This window comes from Pipistrellus hanaki (genome assembly GCF_964339955.1).
Source record: "Pipistrellus hanaki genome assembly, chromosome: 3".
Classification (NCBI taxonomy): Eukaryota; Metazoa; Chordata; class Mammalia; order Chiroptera; family Vespertilionidae; genus Pipistrellus; species Pipistrellus hanaki.
In genome coordinates, this window is record NC_140505.1 from 182,876,367 (window position 1) to 182,891,977 (window position 15,611).

At 48.5% G+C, this 15,611-nt stretch overlaps 1 protein-coding gene across 2 annotated transcripts in view; it reads right to left on the bottom strand.

Moving 5' to 3' along the window:
* LOC311618979 (apolipoprotein L2-like) overlaps positions 1 to 15,611 on the bottom strand; it is a gene marked incomplete at its 3' end in the record, with an annotated part of 60,242 nt that overhangs the window by 42,044 nt on the left and 2,587 nt on the right. The window contains exons 2-4 of one of the 2 annotated variants that reach the window (XM_084876825.1): positions 12,437 to 12,519; positions 10,434 to 10,554; positions 3,016 to 4,030 (exon numbers count right to left, since the gene is read on the bottom strand). In XM_084876825.1, coding sequence (XP_084732951.1) covers positions 3,016 to 4,030; positions 10,434 to 10,554; positions 12,437 to 12,467 — 1,167 coding nt within the window. In that variant the 5' untranslated portion in view covers positions 12,468 to 12,519. Of the gene's footprint in view, positions 1 to 3,015; positions 4,031 to 10,433; positions 10,555 to 12,436; positions 12,520 to 15,611 lie in introns of those variants that run through there. The other variant, XM_084876826.1, reaches the window with a different exon arrangement.

The window sequence follows — 15,611 nt, forward strand, 5'->3', positions numbered from 1 at the left end:
AGGCTCTGCAAGACCAGTATCTGTGAAGAGGTAGTGACTTGATTATAGGTTATCAAGAATGTACACTTGCCTGCTGGCGTGGATTCAGATCAGTAGCCCCCAAATATCAGGGTGACTTTGGAATTAGCCCATTTTAGCCTTCTCACTGCTGCCAGGAGCACCTGCTTCTCGAACCTGGAACAAAATGCTGCTCCTTCAAAGACCAAGTCTGGGATCACCTCCTCTGAGAAGGCCTCTACATCTCCCCCTCCCATAGTCCACTGTCCCCTGCAGGCTCTGCTCCCCTGGCACCAGAGGGAGGCCCAAGGCCTTTGAGTCCACGTCTCCCCTGACCCTTTACAGCAGGCCTTTCTGAACCTGTCCCTGGTGGCGGGGTCAGTGACTCCGAATCACAGCGACCTGTCTCAGGTGGTCGTGGCCATCTGAGGGAGCACCACTTTGTGGGCGTTGGCAGAGAGAAGCCGCTGTTCCCTCTCCAGCCCCTTTCCTCTTGACAGCAGATCTCTCTATAGGAAGCCCAGTATCGCGGTCACACAGAAAAGTCTGAATATGAAAGGGACGAAGGCTCTGAGCAGGCATCTCCCAGGCCCTTCCTACTTGGTCCTCACACAGGCTCTAAGCCCCACCACCTGAATTTCACAGATCAAGAAACAGGAGGGAAATGGCTCTGCCTCTAAGTGGAGCAGCTGATGGGCTTTTCCTCTCTGCCTCCCTCCTTCATCCCCTCCCCCTTACTACCCCACGCAAGGCTGGGCATGGACCCCAGAGGCCAGTGGCCCTTCCATGAGGCCTGCTCATCCCAGACAAATGTCCATGAGGCGCCACAGCCACTTCCCCCACTTTTCAAGGGGGTGGCAGAGTGATGATGGTATTGCATGAGGACCACACACCAGGCCTTCACATACTCCCCCAGCAAAGGCCTGGCTTCAAAGAAGAGGAAGCCAAGGTGAGGAGAGAGGCGGGCTTGCCCCAGGCAGCTCAGAGGAGTAGCCAAGACTCAGAGCCAGTGTCACAGTTGGCCACAGTCTGGCGCTGTTCACAGTTATTTTTGTCTTGTTTTTCCTGGAACCTGCCTTCCTCCTGGTTCCTCTCCCATTCGCTAGCCTGGCTGCCTCTGGACACCCCCACATCCTGCAAGGCAGAGAGTCATGCCAGACCCACAGGGATAGAGTCCCATTGTCCAAAGGGTCCTCTGATAAGAACGCAAAATGGGCCCCAGACGGATGTCCGTGGCCTCAGTGAAGACGGTCTCCTGCGGAACAAAGCCACATGAGGTGAGATGGGTGCCTCTTGGCATGAGCTGAGATCACCCCACTTAGGGACCCTAATAACCCAGGGACTATTCAATAGGGCTCAGCTGGATCCCCAACATCACAAGAAAGGTTACCTGGGATGACAACAGCTCAGACGTGGGGTCGTGGACAAATTCTTGGTCAGTAAGCCATCTCAGCCCATGTGAGGACAATCCCCACTCAGGGGGGAAGGAGCCCCAAAGTCACAGGGACAGGGGTCTGGCATGTGCCACCAGCAGAGCCTGGTGGGGGCTGGAAGAGTCACAGCTGGAGGCACTCAGCCAGCACCCTCTCCCCAGCCTGACCCAGTAGCTCCAACATGTGGGGAGGGGAGCTTGGCTCAGACACGCTGGACACCAAGAGTTTAGTACCCAGAGAAGGGCCCTGTCTCCCTGTTCTCTTGTTTATAGAGCAGTGGGTGAGCAGGGAGCAGGTAACCGAGGGGCATGGTGCTGTCATCAGAGTGGCTCCCCACAGCCACCTCAGGCTGCAGAGCACAGGGCACTGCTCTCCATGACAACAGCACCTGCCCACCTCACTGTGGGAGCCTGGTGCGGCAGGGGCAAGACATGGCGGGGATCTGCCTTTTCCGCATCCCACACTGAAAGAGAGATGAAGGAAACAGTTCTAAGTGGAGCGGCCAGGGATTGAGAACTATTAGAAATAAAGAGAGAAGACACAGAGATAGATTTTAAGCTGGGAGCTGGGTAGGCCGCCATCCTTTCTGTTGGAGAGGCAGGAAGAAGACGATGACCCCTCCCAGCACATTTATTTTATGCCCCAATACCAGGAAGTAACACCAACTTATTTGCATTCTTAAGTAGGCCCTAGCATGCCTGCATTTACATATCTAGTCCCTCCCCTGCTGACACCTGGGCTGATATGAAGGCCAAGCTGACAACATGTCAGCCATCTTGGAGAAAGGTGTTTCCAAGGTGTGGCTCTGCCTATACATTGAGTTCCACTGACGATAATTAAGGAAAATTGCCCATGTGCCTTCTCAGCGGCCCTCTACACCTCACAGGAAGTGGCCTCTGGCCTCAGCCCTCGTTGCCAGGCTGCCAGCATCACCCAGGGGACAGCCTCCTTATCTTTCCTCAGGTGGCACAATTGGGATCCGAGTGAGGAACAAGGTCAACATAGGAGGGTCAGGACTGAGAATAAAGATCATAAAACTCAAACCCCTAATGTAAGTGTTTTTAGGTTGAAGTTGAGAGGAACAAACTGTGTTTAATTTTAACGTACGTAAAATGTGTAAGCAAACTGGGCACATTCTCAGAGTTAACAAATTTTGGATGTCAGTTTAAAACAGGAAATGGAGTGATTTATCTCCAAAAATGATTGGAAGTGGAAAGACACTCTGCGCAGAACAAAGGATGAGAGGAGGGAGCCTCAAGTTCAGCGGTTCCCAGCACAGGAGGAGTGGGGAAGGGTCTGTGAAAGCCGCACCATCAGACATCTTCAAAGCTGCTGCCAGGGCACCACCAGCCCCTCTTCTCTCTTCCCTCCCCCAGGCTTTAAAAATAATAGCATTTAGTTTGGCGGGGGTGGTTCAGTGGTTAAGTATCAATCTATAAAGCAGGAGGTCATGGTTTGATTCCAGGTCAGGGATCATGCCCAGTTGCAGGCTTCATCTCCAGTAGAGAATGTGCAGGAGGCAGCTGATCAATGATTCCCTCAATCATTTATCTATCTATTTCTCCCTCTCCCTTCCTCTCTGAAATCAATAATATATATATAGAGAGAGAAAAAGAAAAAAACAAAAAAGAAAAAAGAAAAAATAACCCCTCCCAATTAATGCCTGGAGTTCCCCTAGCTTGTTTGTAGCCCTGCTCAAAGCTGACCCAATGGAGTAGCGACCCTGACGCTCCAGCTCTGCCTCCTGTAGACTTTCGTGAATGCCGGTGAGTACTCCCAGCCTCCTCTCCAGCTCCTGGGCCTGCTGCCTCAACTCTTCCGCTGACTCAGCCTTTGTCCCCTTTTGCAAGCGCTTTGCCTCCTCCACAAGCTTGAATAAATCCCCAATAAGAGCTATACCTGCAGTGGCTAAATCATTGACCCTGTCTTCCTTGCTCTTTGCCAGAGCAGTGCCTCCAAAAGCTTTCTGCAGCTTTGCCTCGCTTTTGGCTGAGATCTCCCCAGTGCGCACGAAGCTCTTGGCCCTAGCCTTTAAACTGGGATTAGCTTTGGCCACCTTGAAGGCACGGGCATTCTTCATAATGTCTTGCAGGGATTGGTTGCACTTCTTTGCTAAGGAGTCAATTTGGGGTGTGCTGTGTTTGACAACTGCCTCTATCACCTCTGTGTCACTGCCAGTTGACACTAGATGGCTGGCTTCAGCTTTAGCTGACGCATTTTTTGAGTACTCCATGATGCCAGCGGTAGCACCGGTCACAGCTGCTGCTGCCCCGAATCCCACCCCAGTTGCCGAAAGCACCAGACTACCTCCTGCTGTGAAAGGTGCCAGACACACGCCAGCGATGGTCAGAATGCCAGACATAACACCAGTGGAAGAGGCCGCCACTTGGGCAATGGCGCAGTTCCTGTGCACCTCGTCAACCTCATCAGCAAGTGCGTAGAGCTTTCGTATGTTTTCCTCAAGGTCCTGTTTGACCTGAGGAAACTCCTTCATAAAGCTCTCCACCTGCAGCCGGTCTGCTGGGGGCTTGTCTTTGTCGTCCACAGCCATGAGTGTTTTCAGCTGGCTCAAGTCTGCAAAGAGTGCATCTGCCTCATCCCTGCAATCAAAAGGACAGGGGATTAACCACGGCAGTTTGCTTTTCTGTAGATTGGGCCCAATAAGACCAATGTTACATAATCACAGAGCTTTAACTATAAGTCAAATAGAAAAGAATTTTACAAATGTAAGGAATTTTTCTTTCAATGTTAACACATATTTTGTACCTTGTAGATGCCCCACTGTACTTACTCAGATGGAATAAATATGGAAAATCCTCTTTGGGTGCTCTTAAGCGGTATTGCTTTTTAAAAATATACATTTTTATTGATTTCAGAGAGGAAGGGAGAGGGAGAAGGAGATAGAAACATCAATGATGAGAGAGAACCATTGATCGGTTGCCTCCTGCATGTCCCCTATTGGGATTGAATCCACATCTGGGCACCTGGCCTGACTATGAATCAAACCCTGACCTCCTGGTTCACAGGTTGATGCTCCAGCACTGAGCCATATAGCCAGGTATTAAGTGGTAAGTATTTGATAAAGACGGCTTCTCACTCAATGGCAGGTGGACCCATCACCACCAAAGTGTTTGTAGAGTGAGAACTCCAGGGATGATCAAGGGAAAGTGGGGATGGAGCAGATAGACCTTCACCCAGACAATCATAGAGTGTGGGTGAGACTTAACCTGACAGCAGAGAGGTATGCCTTTTCCCTGGGCTCTGGAAGTGATCTCTAAGGTCCCAGAATGCCCTGACTGGTAGCCATGTCATTGCTTACCTGGCATTTGGCCACCAGACATGCTGACAACATGACATAGGTTGTAGGCTTAGGTCTTGTGGTAACAGTGTGGCCAACAAAGGAACTACAGACTAAAGGCATAAGTTAGGCCTCCACGGGGGGCGGGGGGGAAGAGGGGGTGGCTGGATGCTATAGGTCAGACTTTCGGGCAGCATGTGATTGTGCCCCAATAATCCTCTGCACACTGAGACTCTGCCAAACTTACACCAGGCTCTTCTCAACCAGGCCTTGTCCTTGGCCTTCCATGTTCTGTCCTTGGCAGCATATGTGTTCCATTCTTAGCAATAGTAGTGCTGTGTCAGTTTAGGGAGACCCCCACACGTACACTTTGCAAAAAATCCTATCTAATAAAAGAGCAATATGCAAATTAACCATCACTCTGCTATACCCATAAGCCATGCCCACCAGCCAATCAGGAGCAGATATGCAAATAAATCCAACCAAGATGGCAAAGGCCAAAGAGAGCAGTTGAGAGGCTTGTGTTTCCCAGGCAATGGAGGAAGCCAAGCTTTCTGCCTGCCCTTGCCTCCCCTCAAGGCTATAAAGTTTCAAAGATAGAAGATACATAAATCCCAACAGAAATGGCTGCCACCACAGAGCAAGCAGAAGGCCTGGCTCTGCTCCAGTCTACAAAGTTTCAATTGTAGAAGATAAATAAATCCCAGATTCAAGGGCCTCTGCTTGGGTTGCCTGGGGGCATGGCTGGCCTAAAAACCATCACAGGCCCCTCACCCAAGTGGCCCATGCCCCAAGGGAATGTCCACCCTAATAAGGGACATTCTTGAGGGCAAACCAGCCAGCCCCCACCTGTGCACCAGGCCTCTATCCTATCTAATAAAAGATTAGTATGCAGATTGACCATCACTCCAACACACAAGATGACTGCCCTCATGTGGACACAAGATGGCCGCCACAAGATGGCCAACAGGGGAGGGCAGTTGGGAGGGACCAGGCCTGCAAGGGAGGGCAGTTGTGGGTGATCAGGCCAGCAGGGGAGGGCAGTTGGGAAGGACCAGGCCAGCAGAGGAGGGAAGTTAGGGGGGACCCAGGCCTGCAGGGAAGGGCAGTTGGGGATGACCAGGCCTGCAGGGGAGGACAGTTGGGGGTAACCAGGCCTGCAAGGGAGGACAGTCAGGGGCAAACAGGCTGGCAGGGGAGCAGTTAGGCATCAATAAGGCTGACAGGAGAGTAGTGAGGGGGTGATCAGGCTGGCAGGCAGAAGCGATTAGGGGTAATCAGGAAGGCAGTCCTAGTTTGTGAGAGGGATGTTCCAGATTGAAGAAGGTGAAGGCTGGGCTGAGGGACACCCTCCCCCATGCATGAATTTCATGCACAGGGCCTCTAGTATGTATATATTTTTTAATCCTCACCAGAGGGGGAGGGAGAGAGAGAGAGAGAGAGAGAGAGAGAGAGAGAGAGAGAGAGAGAGATTGGTTATCTTCCATATGTACCCCAACCTAGGATAGGACATGCAACCCAGGTGTGTGGTGTGTGCCCTGACTGGGAATCAAACTGTCAGGCTTTCTGTCACAGGAAAACCCTCAACCAGCAAAGCCACTTTGAATGGGAAAATCTCCACCTACCCAAGGTCTGATCATCTTTACATATCTCATCAAATTCCTCAGCCCCCAACTTTGATGCACAATTCCTCTCCCTTTGGCTGCCTGGGAACTGTGTGCCTCCCTTTAATAAACTGGTACTGTGGGCATGACCTTGAGGTGGCTCAGGGAACCCTCAAAATATGCAGTTGGTGTAGAAAGGAAGGGCAGTCATGGGGGCTGTGCACTCAGATGTTTTGTTTCAGTGATTCTGGGAACTTAAAATTGAACAACCAAAATCTCAGAGCTTGGAGGGAAGGTACTAGTAATGATTATTGTGCCTGGCACCTGCTCTCTACCAAGCCTGACGCTCTTTGACCTTCCCGGCTGAAGGTCACTGAGTCCAGACACTTTCCAAATTGATAGGGAAGCTGGGGATCTGCTACCAATCTTGGTTCCCCTCAGACTCTCCAACCAGCCAACCATTCAGCACCCTCCATGTCTCAGGTGTCACCAGCCTAAGTCACACCTTAGCAGCTGACAGCATCACATGGGAGCAAACCAAGGCCATATCTGAGTTTATGGAACCTCCTAAGACCCAAAGGACTCTAAGTACCATGTATGAAAAGCGCTAAGGCTGAGACCTGGAGTTGTATTACCTGGTGCAGGAAGCCCTGTCCTCTATGGTGGGGACTTGTGCATCTACTTGGATTCCTCAGTTACACCACATTGACAGCCCCCATTGTGACCAGAAGCAGTCACTAAGCCATACTGCCTTCCCTCCGGTCAGTGTTACTCCATGGAGAAGAGAAGAGGGTCCCACAGGGAGGTCAGGAATCCTCCAGCTCACAGACAGAGTTGGAGGACATTATCACCCAGGGCCCTCTGTCCCCAGCAGAGAGGGGATAAAATCAGGGAAAGAAGAAATGTGCCCTCAGCCCCTGCACAGCCCTCCACTAGGCCCCTGGTCTCCTCAGTCCTGTGTCCAGGTGCCTCAACTGCCTCACTCTAGTCCAGCCCTGCTGCCAAGCCTTCCTACCAGTCCTCCCACCTGGACCACCCTTGCTCCATTCAGACCCCAGGCTAGGATGCTGCTCCAGGTCTCTCTGGGCTTCTTTTTTATTTGATTTGATTTTTTGATTTTTTTATATTTTTTTAATAAATCTTTGTTGTTCAGATTATTACAAATGTGTTCCTCTTCCCCCACCCCCTCAATTGCTCCCCTCCACCAGGTTCCCACCCCACCCTCTGCTCTTTCCCCAGGCCCCATTGTCCTCATCCATAGGTGCACAGTTTATGTTCAGTCTCTTCCCAAACCCCAACTCCCCTTTTCCCAGAGAATCATCAGTCCACTCCCCTTCCATACCTCTGATTCTATTATATTCAACAGTTAATATTGTTCATCAGATTTTTTAATTCCCTTGGTTTTTAGATTCACTTGTTGATCGGTACGTATTTGTTGTTCATAATTTTTATCTTTATCTTCTTCCTCTTCCTAAATAACCCCCTTCAGCAATTCATTTAATTCTGGTTTGGTGTTGATGAACTCCTTTAGCTTTTTTTTATTTGTGAAGCTCTTTATCTGGCCTTTGTTTCTGAGTGATAGTTTTGCTGGGTAGAGTATTTTTGGCTGTAGGTTCTTGCTATTCATCACCTTGAATATTTCTTGCCATTCCCATCTGGCCTGCATGGTTTCTGTTGAGAAATCAGCTGATCATCATATGGGTGCTCCTTTATAGGTAACTGTCGGCTTTTTTCTCTTGCTGCTTTTAATATTCTCTCTTTGTCTTTTGCTCTTGGAATTTTAATTATGATGTGTCTTGATGTGGTCCTCCTTGGATTCCTTTTGTTTGGGGTTCTGCGGGCTTCCTGGACTTGTAAGTCTATTTCTTTCCCCAGGTGGGGGAAGTTTTCTGTCACTATTTCTTCCAGGTACTAGTAGATGTTTTCGGTATCTTGCTCTCTCTCTTCTTCTGGGTTCCCCATAATTCTGATGTTGGTTCGCTTGAAGTTGTCCCAGCGGTTTCTTACACTGTCTTCATCTTTCTGGATTCTCTTATCTTCTTGCTTCTGTGGAAGTGTGTCCTCTGGCTCTTTGTGTTCCAAATCTTTGACTTGATTCTTGCGATCTTCCATTCTGTTTTTAGGACTCTGTGTAATATTGATATTTTTTATTTCAGACAATATTTTCTTCATGTCTATCATAGTTGATCCCTTATTATTTCTAGTTGCTCCCTTTTCATATTCTCATAGGTCTCATTTATTTTATCGGCCTTTTTTAGGATATTCTTGAATAACCTTATAACTATAGTTTTGAACTCAGTGTCCAATCTTTTCTTTTCCTCCATCTCCTTCCTTTGTGTCCAGCTTCTTGTCTGCATTTTAGTTGTTTCCCTGATTTGATGGAATAGTTTTGTGTGCTAGGTGTTCTGTAGAGCCCAGTAGCACAGCCTTCTTAGTTACCTGAGGTGGACAGTCTTGGTGTAGCCCTTTGTGGGCTGTGTGTGCAATATTGTTGTTAAGCCTTGCTTATTGTTGGTATCACTGGGAAGCATTGATCTCCAAACCAATTGGCTGTGAGGATCAACAGTGTCTCAGCTAGGAGGGCTTCTGTACTCCGCTTGGATGGGGCAGGGTCTCGGGGTGACGCAGACAATCTTTGGTTCCCTGTCAGTCTCGCCTTAGAAAAGTCCTGTTTGCAGTGAGTTTAGGAAGATTGGTTGCAGGCACGCGCAACTCTTTGGTAAAAGTGCAGACAAGCTTTGGATTCCGGCCAGTCCCTCCTTAGAGAAAGCCAGCCTTTGGGAGAGCTTCTGTGCTCAGCTTGGATGGGACAGAGTCTTGAGTTGGTGCAGATAAGCTTTGTTTTCCCGTTTGCTCCTCCCCAAGTGGCTTCTCCCCAAGTCCTGCAGTAATTGCCGCTGGATTGACACACCTCCGAGAGATCTCTGCCCGCTGCCTGACAGTCTGGCCTCTCCCTGACTGGGGCCATCTATCAGAGCAATAGGGTGATTCTGTTTTCCTCCAGAACAAGAAAGCCAGTCTTGCATTAGCTGTCCACCCTTTCCATGCGAAAAGAGTACGCCAGTAGCGAACTCAGCTGGGCCTGCCCTCTCTGTGCACGTAGAGTAAGCCAGCACCAATCTCAGTCCTGTCCTCCCTCTCCACACTCCAGAGTAATCCAGTGCCTTTTACGTGCACAGTTCTCCGTACCTTCACAGTTCCTGAGGTTCAGCGTGCCTTCTCTCTCCTTCCCAGATGGCAGAGCCTCCTCTCAGCTAGCCGTCTGGTGCTTCAGGGCAATGCCTCCCCTGTTTTCCAGTTCTAAATTCAAATTTGTTGTGGTAGGCAGCATTCGGGTGTCTACCCTATGCCGCCATCTTGGTTTCTCCTCTCCTCTCTGGGCTTCTTGACAGAATGCCTGCACTTGCTTCCTCAGCCTTGACCCTGCAGTTCATCCCTAGGCCTTCACCAGAGTCCTATCAGATGGACTTGCTATCAGAGGGAGATGACATAAGCCCAGAGCCCCAGAGCCAGGCAGAGATACAGTCAAGATTCAACCCAACACGGTGCAACCTCACTGCAGCTCTCCGCCTTTCAGGCCAGCAGAACCCTGCAGTGCTTGTGCAATCCCTTTCTTAGGGAGAGCAGGCTCTCTAGCCACAATCCCCAGGGACACAAACTGTGCCAGAATTTTCTGGCTTGTCCCACAGGAAGTCCTGGGTGGCTCTCACGTCCAAAAAGAAGACGAGTGGGCCCTGTCTATTCCCAGCATCTTTTCTGAAGTTAATGTGAACTGCCCACCTACCATGTGTCAGTCATTATGCTAAACAGTTAGAGGCATGTTCTCATTCTCCTCACAATGGAATAGAACAGATGAATGACAGAGAGTGATTAAGTAACATGGCCAAGGCCTCATAACAGTCCCTCTGCAGGTCTCATCTCTTATCAACATGGGACCATTTTCTGCCAACAAATGATAGGAAGGAAATGTTGCTCGAGGTCTGTTGAGAAGGAACTTTTTTAATCCCTGGCACAGGATTCTGCCTGGAGGGGGGTGCCTGCCAGAGGAATCTGGATGCAGGGCACATGGGGGTGATGATACAGGTATCCCCTGGAGGTTACCTGGACAAATTGGCCCCAGCCACAAATCTTTTCCAGGATCCATCACTCAGCAGGTGTTGCAGTTTCCCTTTGTCCCCCGGGTCCTTTAAATACTCAATGGCATCAACAAAGTCTTTGCCCTCTAGATAGAAAGAAAAAACAATTAGGTTACAAGGAATCCTGGAAGGATGTAAATGGCACTGAATAAAATCAAGGAGGTTAAAAAAAAAAAAGATTAAATGTTCATCTTCCTGAGCAGCTGTCATCTGTGGCAATTTTCTAAGTTCTGGGGTACTCTTGATGGAGTCTCCTAGTGCTGTGTGTTCCCCAAACTTTATATGGTGAAGCTCTGACCCTCTATGTGACTGCATTTTTAAATTTAATTTTTGAAAATGTTTTTATTAAGAAAGGGAGATGAAGGGAGAAGGATAGAGAAATAAAAACATCGAAGAGAGAGAATTATCTAGTGACTATTTCCTGCAGGTCCCCTACTGAACATGAAGCCAAAAACCTGGACATGGGACCTGACCAGGAAGTGAACCTGGGACCTCTTGTTTCATGGGTGGATGCTCAACCACTGAGCTAACCTGGCCAGGTCCCCTGTGACTGTATTTTGTAATTAAGGTTAAATGAGGTCATAGGTGTAGGACCCTAATCCAATCTGACTAGCGTACTTATGAGTGAGGGAGAGATAACACATCTCTTCCTCCCCGACTCTTGTCTCTCTCCCTTTAAAAATCAAAAGTTTTTGTAAAAATTAAGTGTAAAAACATGTGACTCCAAGGGATTAGGACATTATGGGACTGGGTACTGCTGTATGTTTTGTGTGTGCAAAGACAGGATGTAAATGTGTTTCCTGCCATATACACAAAAGGGACATGATTCTTCTTTCACAGAAAAGGAAAGGGAAAGTCAGCACAAAAAAAGGCCCGAAGCCAAGAAGCAGAAAGCTCACAGATCGCAGCCAAGGTCACCCATCAGACGTCTCCTTAAGTGAGTTTCAAAAATTCATGTGATTTCTGCATTCTACCCTATAGGTTACCTCTGGGACTTTTTAAATTTTAAAAGTAACATTTCAGATCACTCGCCACTGATGGAGTGAAACTACCAGGCAAAGAGGATTCCTCCTGCTTCTCACAGATGCTCCAAGGTGGTCATGGAGGGGTGTGTTCAGGTGGTTGGGGGTTGGAGCCTCAGCTCTAATCCTGTGATCAATCAGTATCAGCTCACTGCCCACACCCCCATGCTGGTCTCAGGGGCCACAGCTTCCCATGGGCACCTCTGACCCCACGGGAGACCCGGGAGCCTGCTCAGCAGATGCTGGCTTCTGAGCTGTCCTCTCCTCCTTATGCTGCAACAGGAAAAGGACTTTCCTCTCCTGGGAGGGTGATCTGGTTGCTTAGGCAGCGCAGTGTTCATTTGGGTGGGTGGAGGGGCATTTTTTCCTTTTCTTATTTCACCCGCTGAGGGAGAGAGGAAACCAGGGTTTACATGGAGGGAACCCAGAGAACTGCATCAGTGTATGTCTTGCATGGGTGTGGTTAGCTGGGGTAAATAACAACGTGAGCCTCTCAGGGGGGTGGGGGTATTTGAGATGGAGAGAAGAAGTTGCTGCCTGAGACAATCACCTCTGGTAAGCATGTGTTTATAATTGGGAGCCCAGGTCAGGGCCTAACACAGTGCAGATGGGGGTGGGGGGGAAGAGATTCTATGGAGAGGAAAGTTTCCACCTGGAACTAACAGGTTCCAGCCTCAGGGGCAAAAAGTCCTACCTCCCATGGGCTGTCTTGGCCTCTTTGGGCTCATTGGATAGGTGGCAGGGGAAGGAAGGCAGTGAGCAGCCTTAGGAGAGGGCCAGGAAGTAGGTCCCCCACATAGACTCCTGGTTGAGGGGACTGCCCTTGGAGCCTCTTTGGGGCTCAAGGTTACTCATCAATCCCCTTTGACGTTCTTCATTCCTGTGTGGTTTAACCCATCCTCTAGGGCATAGGCAGGAATCAGCCAGAGAGAAGGAAGTTGACTACCTGGGCAGATCCCAGCAGCTTCTGAGGTCATGGTGTCAGCAGTGGGATCTCAGAGTTTCCCCTTCAGCTCACCAGGCTGAACCCTTGGGGAAGAGAAAACAAATTGTGGGGTCAATTGTGAGCCCTCCTGAAAATGCAGGGTCCTCTCCCCTGTCTTCCACCCTGGCCCCCCAACACACACACCTTTGGATTTTAACTTGTTTCTAGTTCTTTATGAAAAGAGAACAAAAACACTCTTTTAGCATATGCGTTAGCCTGCATTTGAGGTTGTTTCCTATAAGATATTTCTAGAAGTAGAATGACTGGGTCAGAGGGCATTGCCAAATAAAAATTCTTCATACCTGTCCCACATTCTTATGCAAACAAACTGTGCCAATTTACACTTATACTCACAGTGTATGAGGTGTCCATCTTTTCCATCCTCTAGTTCATAATAGGGATTTGTTTTGTTTTTTTTTAAGAAACACATCTTTCATTATTTTAAATGTTTTTATTAAACTAAAAAATGCACAACATAAAATTTACCACCTTGACCATTTTTAAGGGTACAGTTCAATAGTGTCAAATTATATCTACATTGCTCTGCAACTAGTCTCCAGAACTCTCTTCCTCTCACAAAAGAGAAACGCTGTAACCACTAAACAATAACTCCACATTCTCTCTCCGTCCAGCCCCTAGAAACCGCCATTCTACTGTTTGTCTCTACAGATTTGAGGGCCTCACCTAAGTGGACTCATACAAGGGTTACGTTCCGAGACTGGTTTACTTCGATCAGCATGGTGTCCTTAAGTTCCATGCATGTTGTAACACAGGCAGGAATTCCTTTATGCTATGGAGAAAAACAGTTCCTCAGTTTCTTCTAGGCATTTGCAATTAAGCAGGGGATGTAAAGAAGATGAGGTGGGAGAAAGCAAGGAGGGGGTAGCATTACAGGGTGGTTAACAAGATGGTGCTCTCTTTTTAAAAATGTTTTTATTGTGGCTCAGTGGTTGAGTGTGTACCTATGAACCAGGAGTCCCAGTTGATTCCCACTCAGCACACATGCCCAGGTTGTGGGCTCCATCCCCAGTGTGGGGTGAGTAGGAGGGAGTCTATCAATGATTCTCTCTCATCATTGACTTTTGAACCTCTCTTCTTTCTCTCTCTCTCCCTTCTGCTCTGAAGGCAATAAAAAAGACATATTTTAAAAATATTTTTATTTGCTTAAAAGAGCGGAGGGAAATGAAGAGAGAGAGATAGAAACATTGAAGAGAGAAAATCATCCATTGGCCACCTCCTGCACACCCCCTACTTGGAATTGAACCCACAACATGAGTATGTGTTCTGACTGGGAATGGAAAAACTGAGGTCTGGCTTCATAGGTTGACACTCAACCACTGAGCCACAATGGTCACGCAAGATTGTGCTCTTTTGAGGATGTTTATTTCAAAGGCATGTTAAGCTGGATGCACAGATACAATGGACAGGGCTTGCTTAAGGAAAACATAAACTTCTTACTAAAAGAACATGCCTGGGATGGGACACCACCTACCACACATCCTCCCACCACCAACCCCCCTTGCCATAGCCTGCCCAGCTAGGAATCATGATCACATCACCCTGTGGGTTACTTGGTATAGAACCCATTTCTCACCCATGTTCCCCCTTTTGATCACAAGTCAGTTTGAAGGATGCGTGGATGAACAACCTTTTGTTGGAGAGCGTGGTCCCACAGCGCTAGGAGGCCTCCTTCCTGGGAAGTGTCAGTATCCACCTTGTCTTGATGACCATGGTGCTGGGGCCATATTGTAATCAGGGGCTCTGTATTGAGGCCAAAATTTCCCAAAATGGGGCAGGCAGGGAAAGGGGAGGCAGTCAGGTCTTATGGCCTTCACTGTGAAAACAAACTCTGGCCCTGGCTGGGTAGCTCAGTTGGTTAAAGCATCAGTCCAGTATGCCAAGATTGTGGGTTCCATCATACAACTCACATATGAATGGCACAGGCAAGAATCAATCAATGAATGCATAAATAAGTGGAATGATAAATGTTTCTCCCTCTAGATCCCAAATCAATAATCAAAAACACTCTGAGTCATCTCTGTTCTGTGAACTCTGATGGCGGGAACAGACCTCTCCATGGAGAGGATTCTCCCAGTTCTGCCTGGGACGCTCTTGCCTTGAGCCCAAGGAAGAAAGGAAAAGCTGCTTGCCTTTAGGGCATTGGTTCTCAATCTTCCTAATGCCACAACGGTCATGTTGTAGCAATCCCAACCATAAAATTATTTTCGTTGCTACTTCATAACTGTGATTTTGTTAACAGTTATGAATCGTGATGTAAATATTTGATATGCAGGATGTCTTAGGCGACTCGTGTGCAAGAGTCGTTCAACCCCAAAAGGGTCGCGACCCACAGATTGGGAACTGCTGCTTTAAGGATTATTTAGAGAGGGCAAACAGCATTTATCAACTACCCTTCCTGAAACCTGCCCGAAACAGATAGCAAATGGACTTGCAGTATAATTGTATCCAATGATGTGCATGATCTTTACTCTGCCCGGGAATGCTCTACGATTTTATAACTAATGACTGACTCTCTTCCAATAACCTTTGAACTGTGTACCAGTTATATCTGAAAGCACAGGGCCAGGTCTATTCTCTGGTGCCCCTCCTGTCCCCAGGTACCCGCTAGCCACCTGGCACTGCTAGCTAAAGCCTGGGGTGTGTCCATGATGGGGACACAGAACAACCAGCCACTGGATTCCATTAGGCTTACTTCTCAATCTTGATGAGAAAATAATGATTCACAAATTGACCCACTTATGTAATGTTCTTTTGACAGTTCTACCAGCTTTCTGAGAGTTCCATTTACTTTCTCCTGTCTCCTTCCTGCAGCCATCCTACTTTTATATGTGAAGAAAGAGACAGAGAGGAAGAGAGGAATGTGAAAAACATGGGTGCCTGTGAAAATCTGCTTCTGATGCCTGGCCTTGAGCAGGCCATCCCAAAGCTGCCCCTTCCCCAGAGGGCACCCAGGTCTGGGGCACAGGCCAAACTCTATCCAGCCCCTCCCACTCCTGCTCACTAATGGCTGCCCAGCGCTATGCTTCCTGCACCAGAGGCCCCTTGAAGGCTTTGATACCCATTGAATATGGCTGCTTTAGGAAGAAGACACAAATGCAGAGGAAGAAGAGAAGGA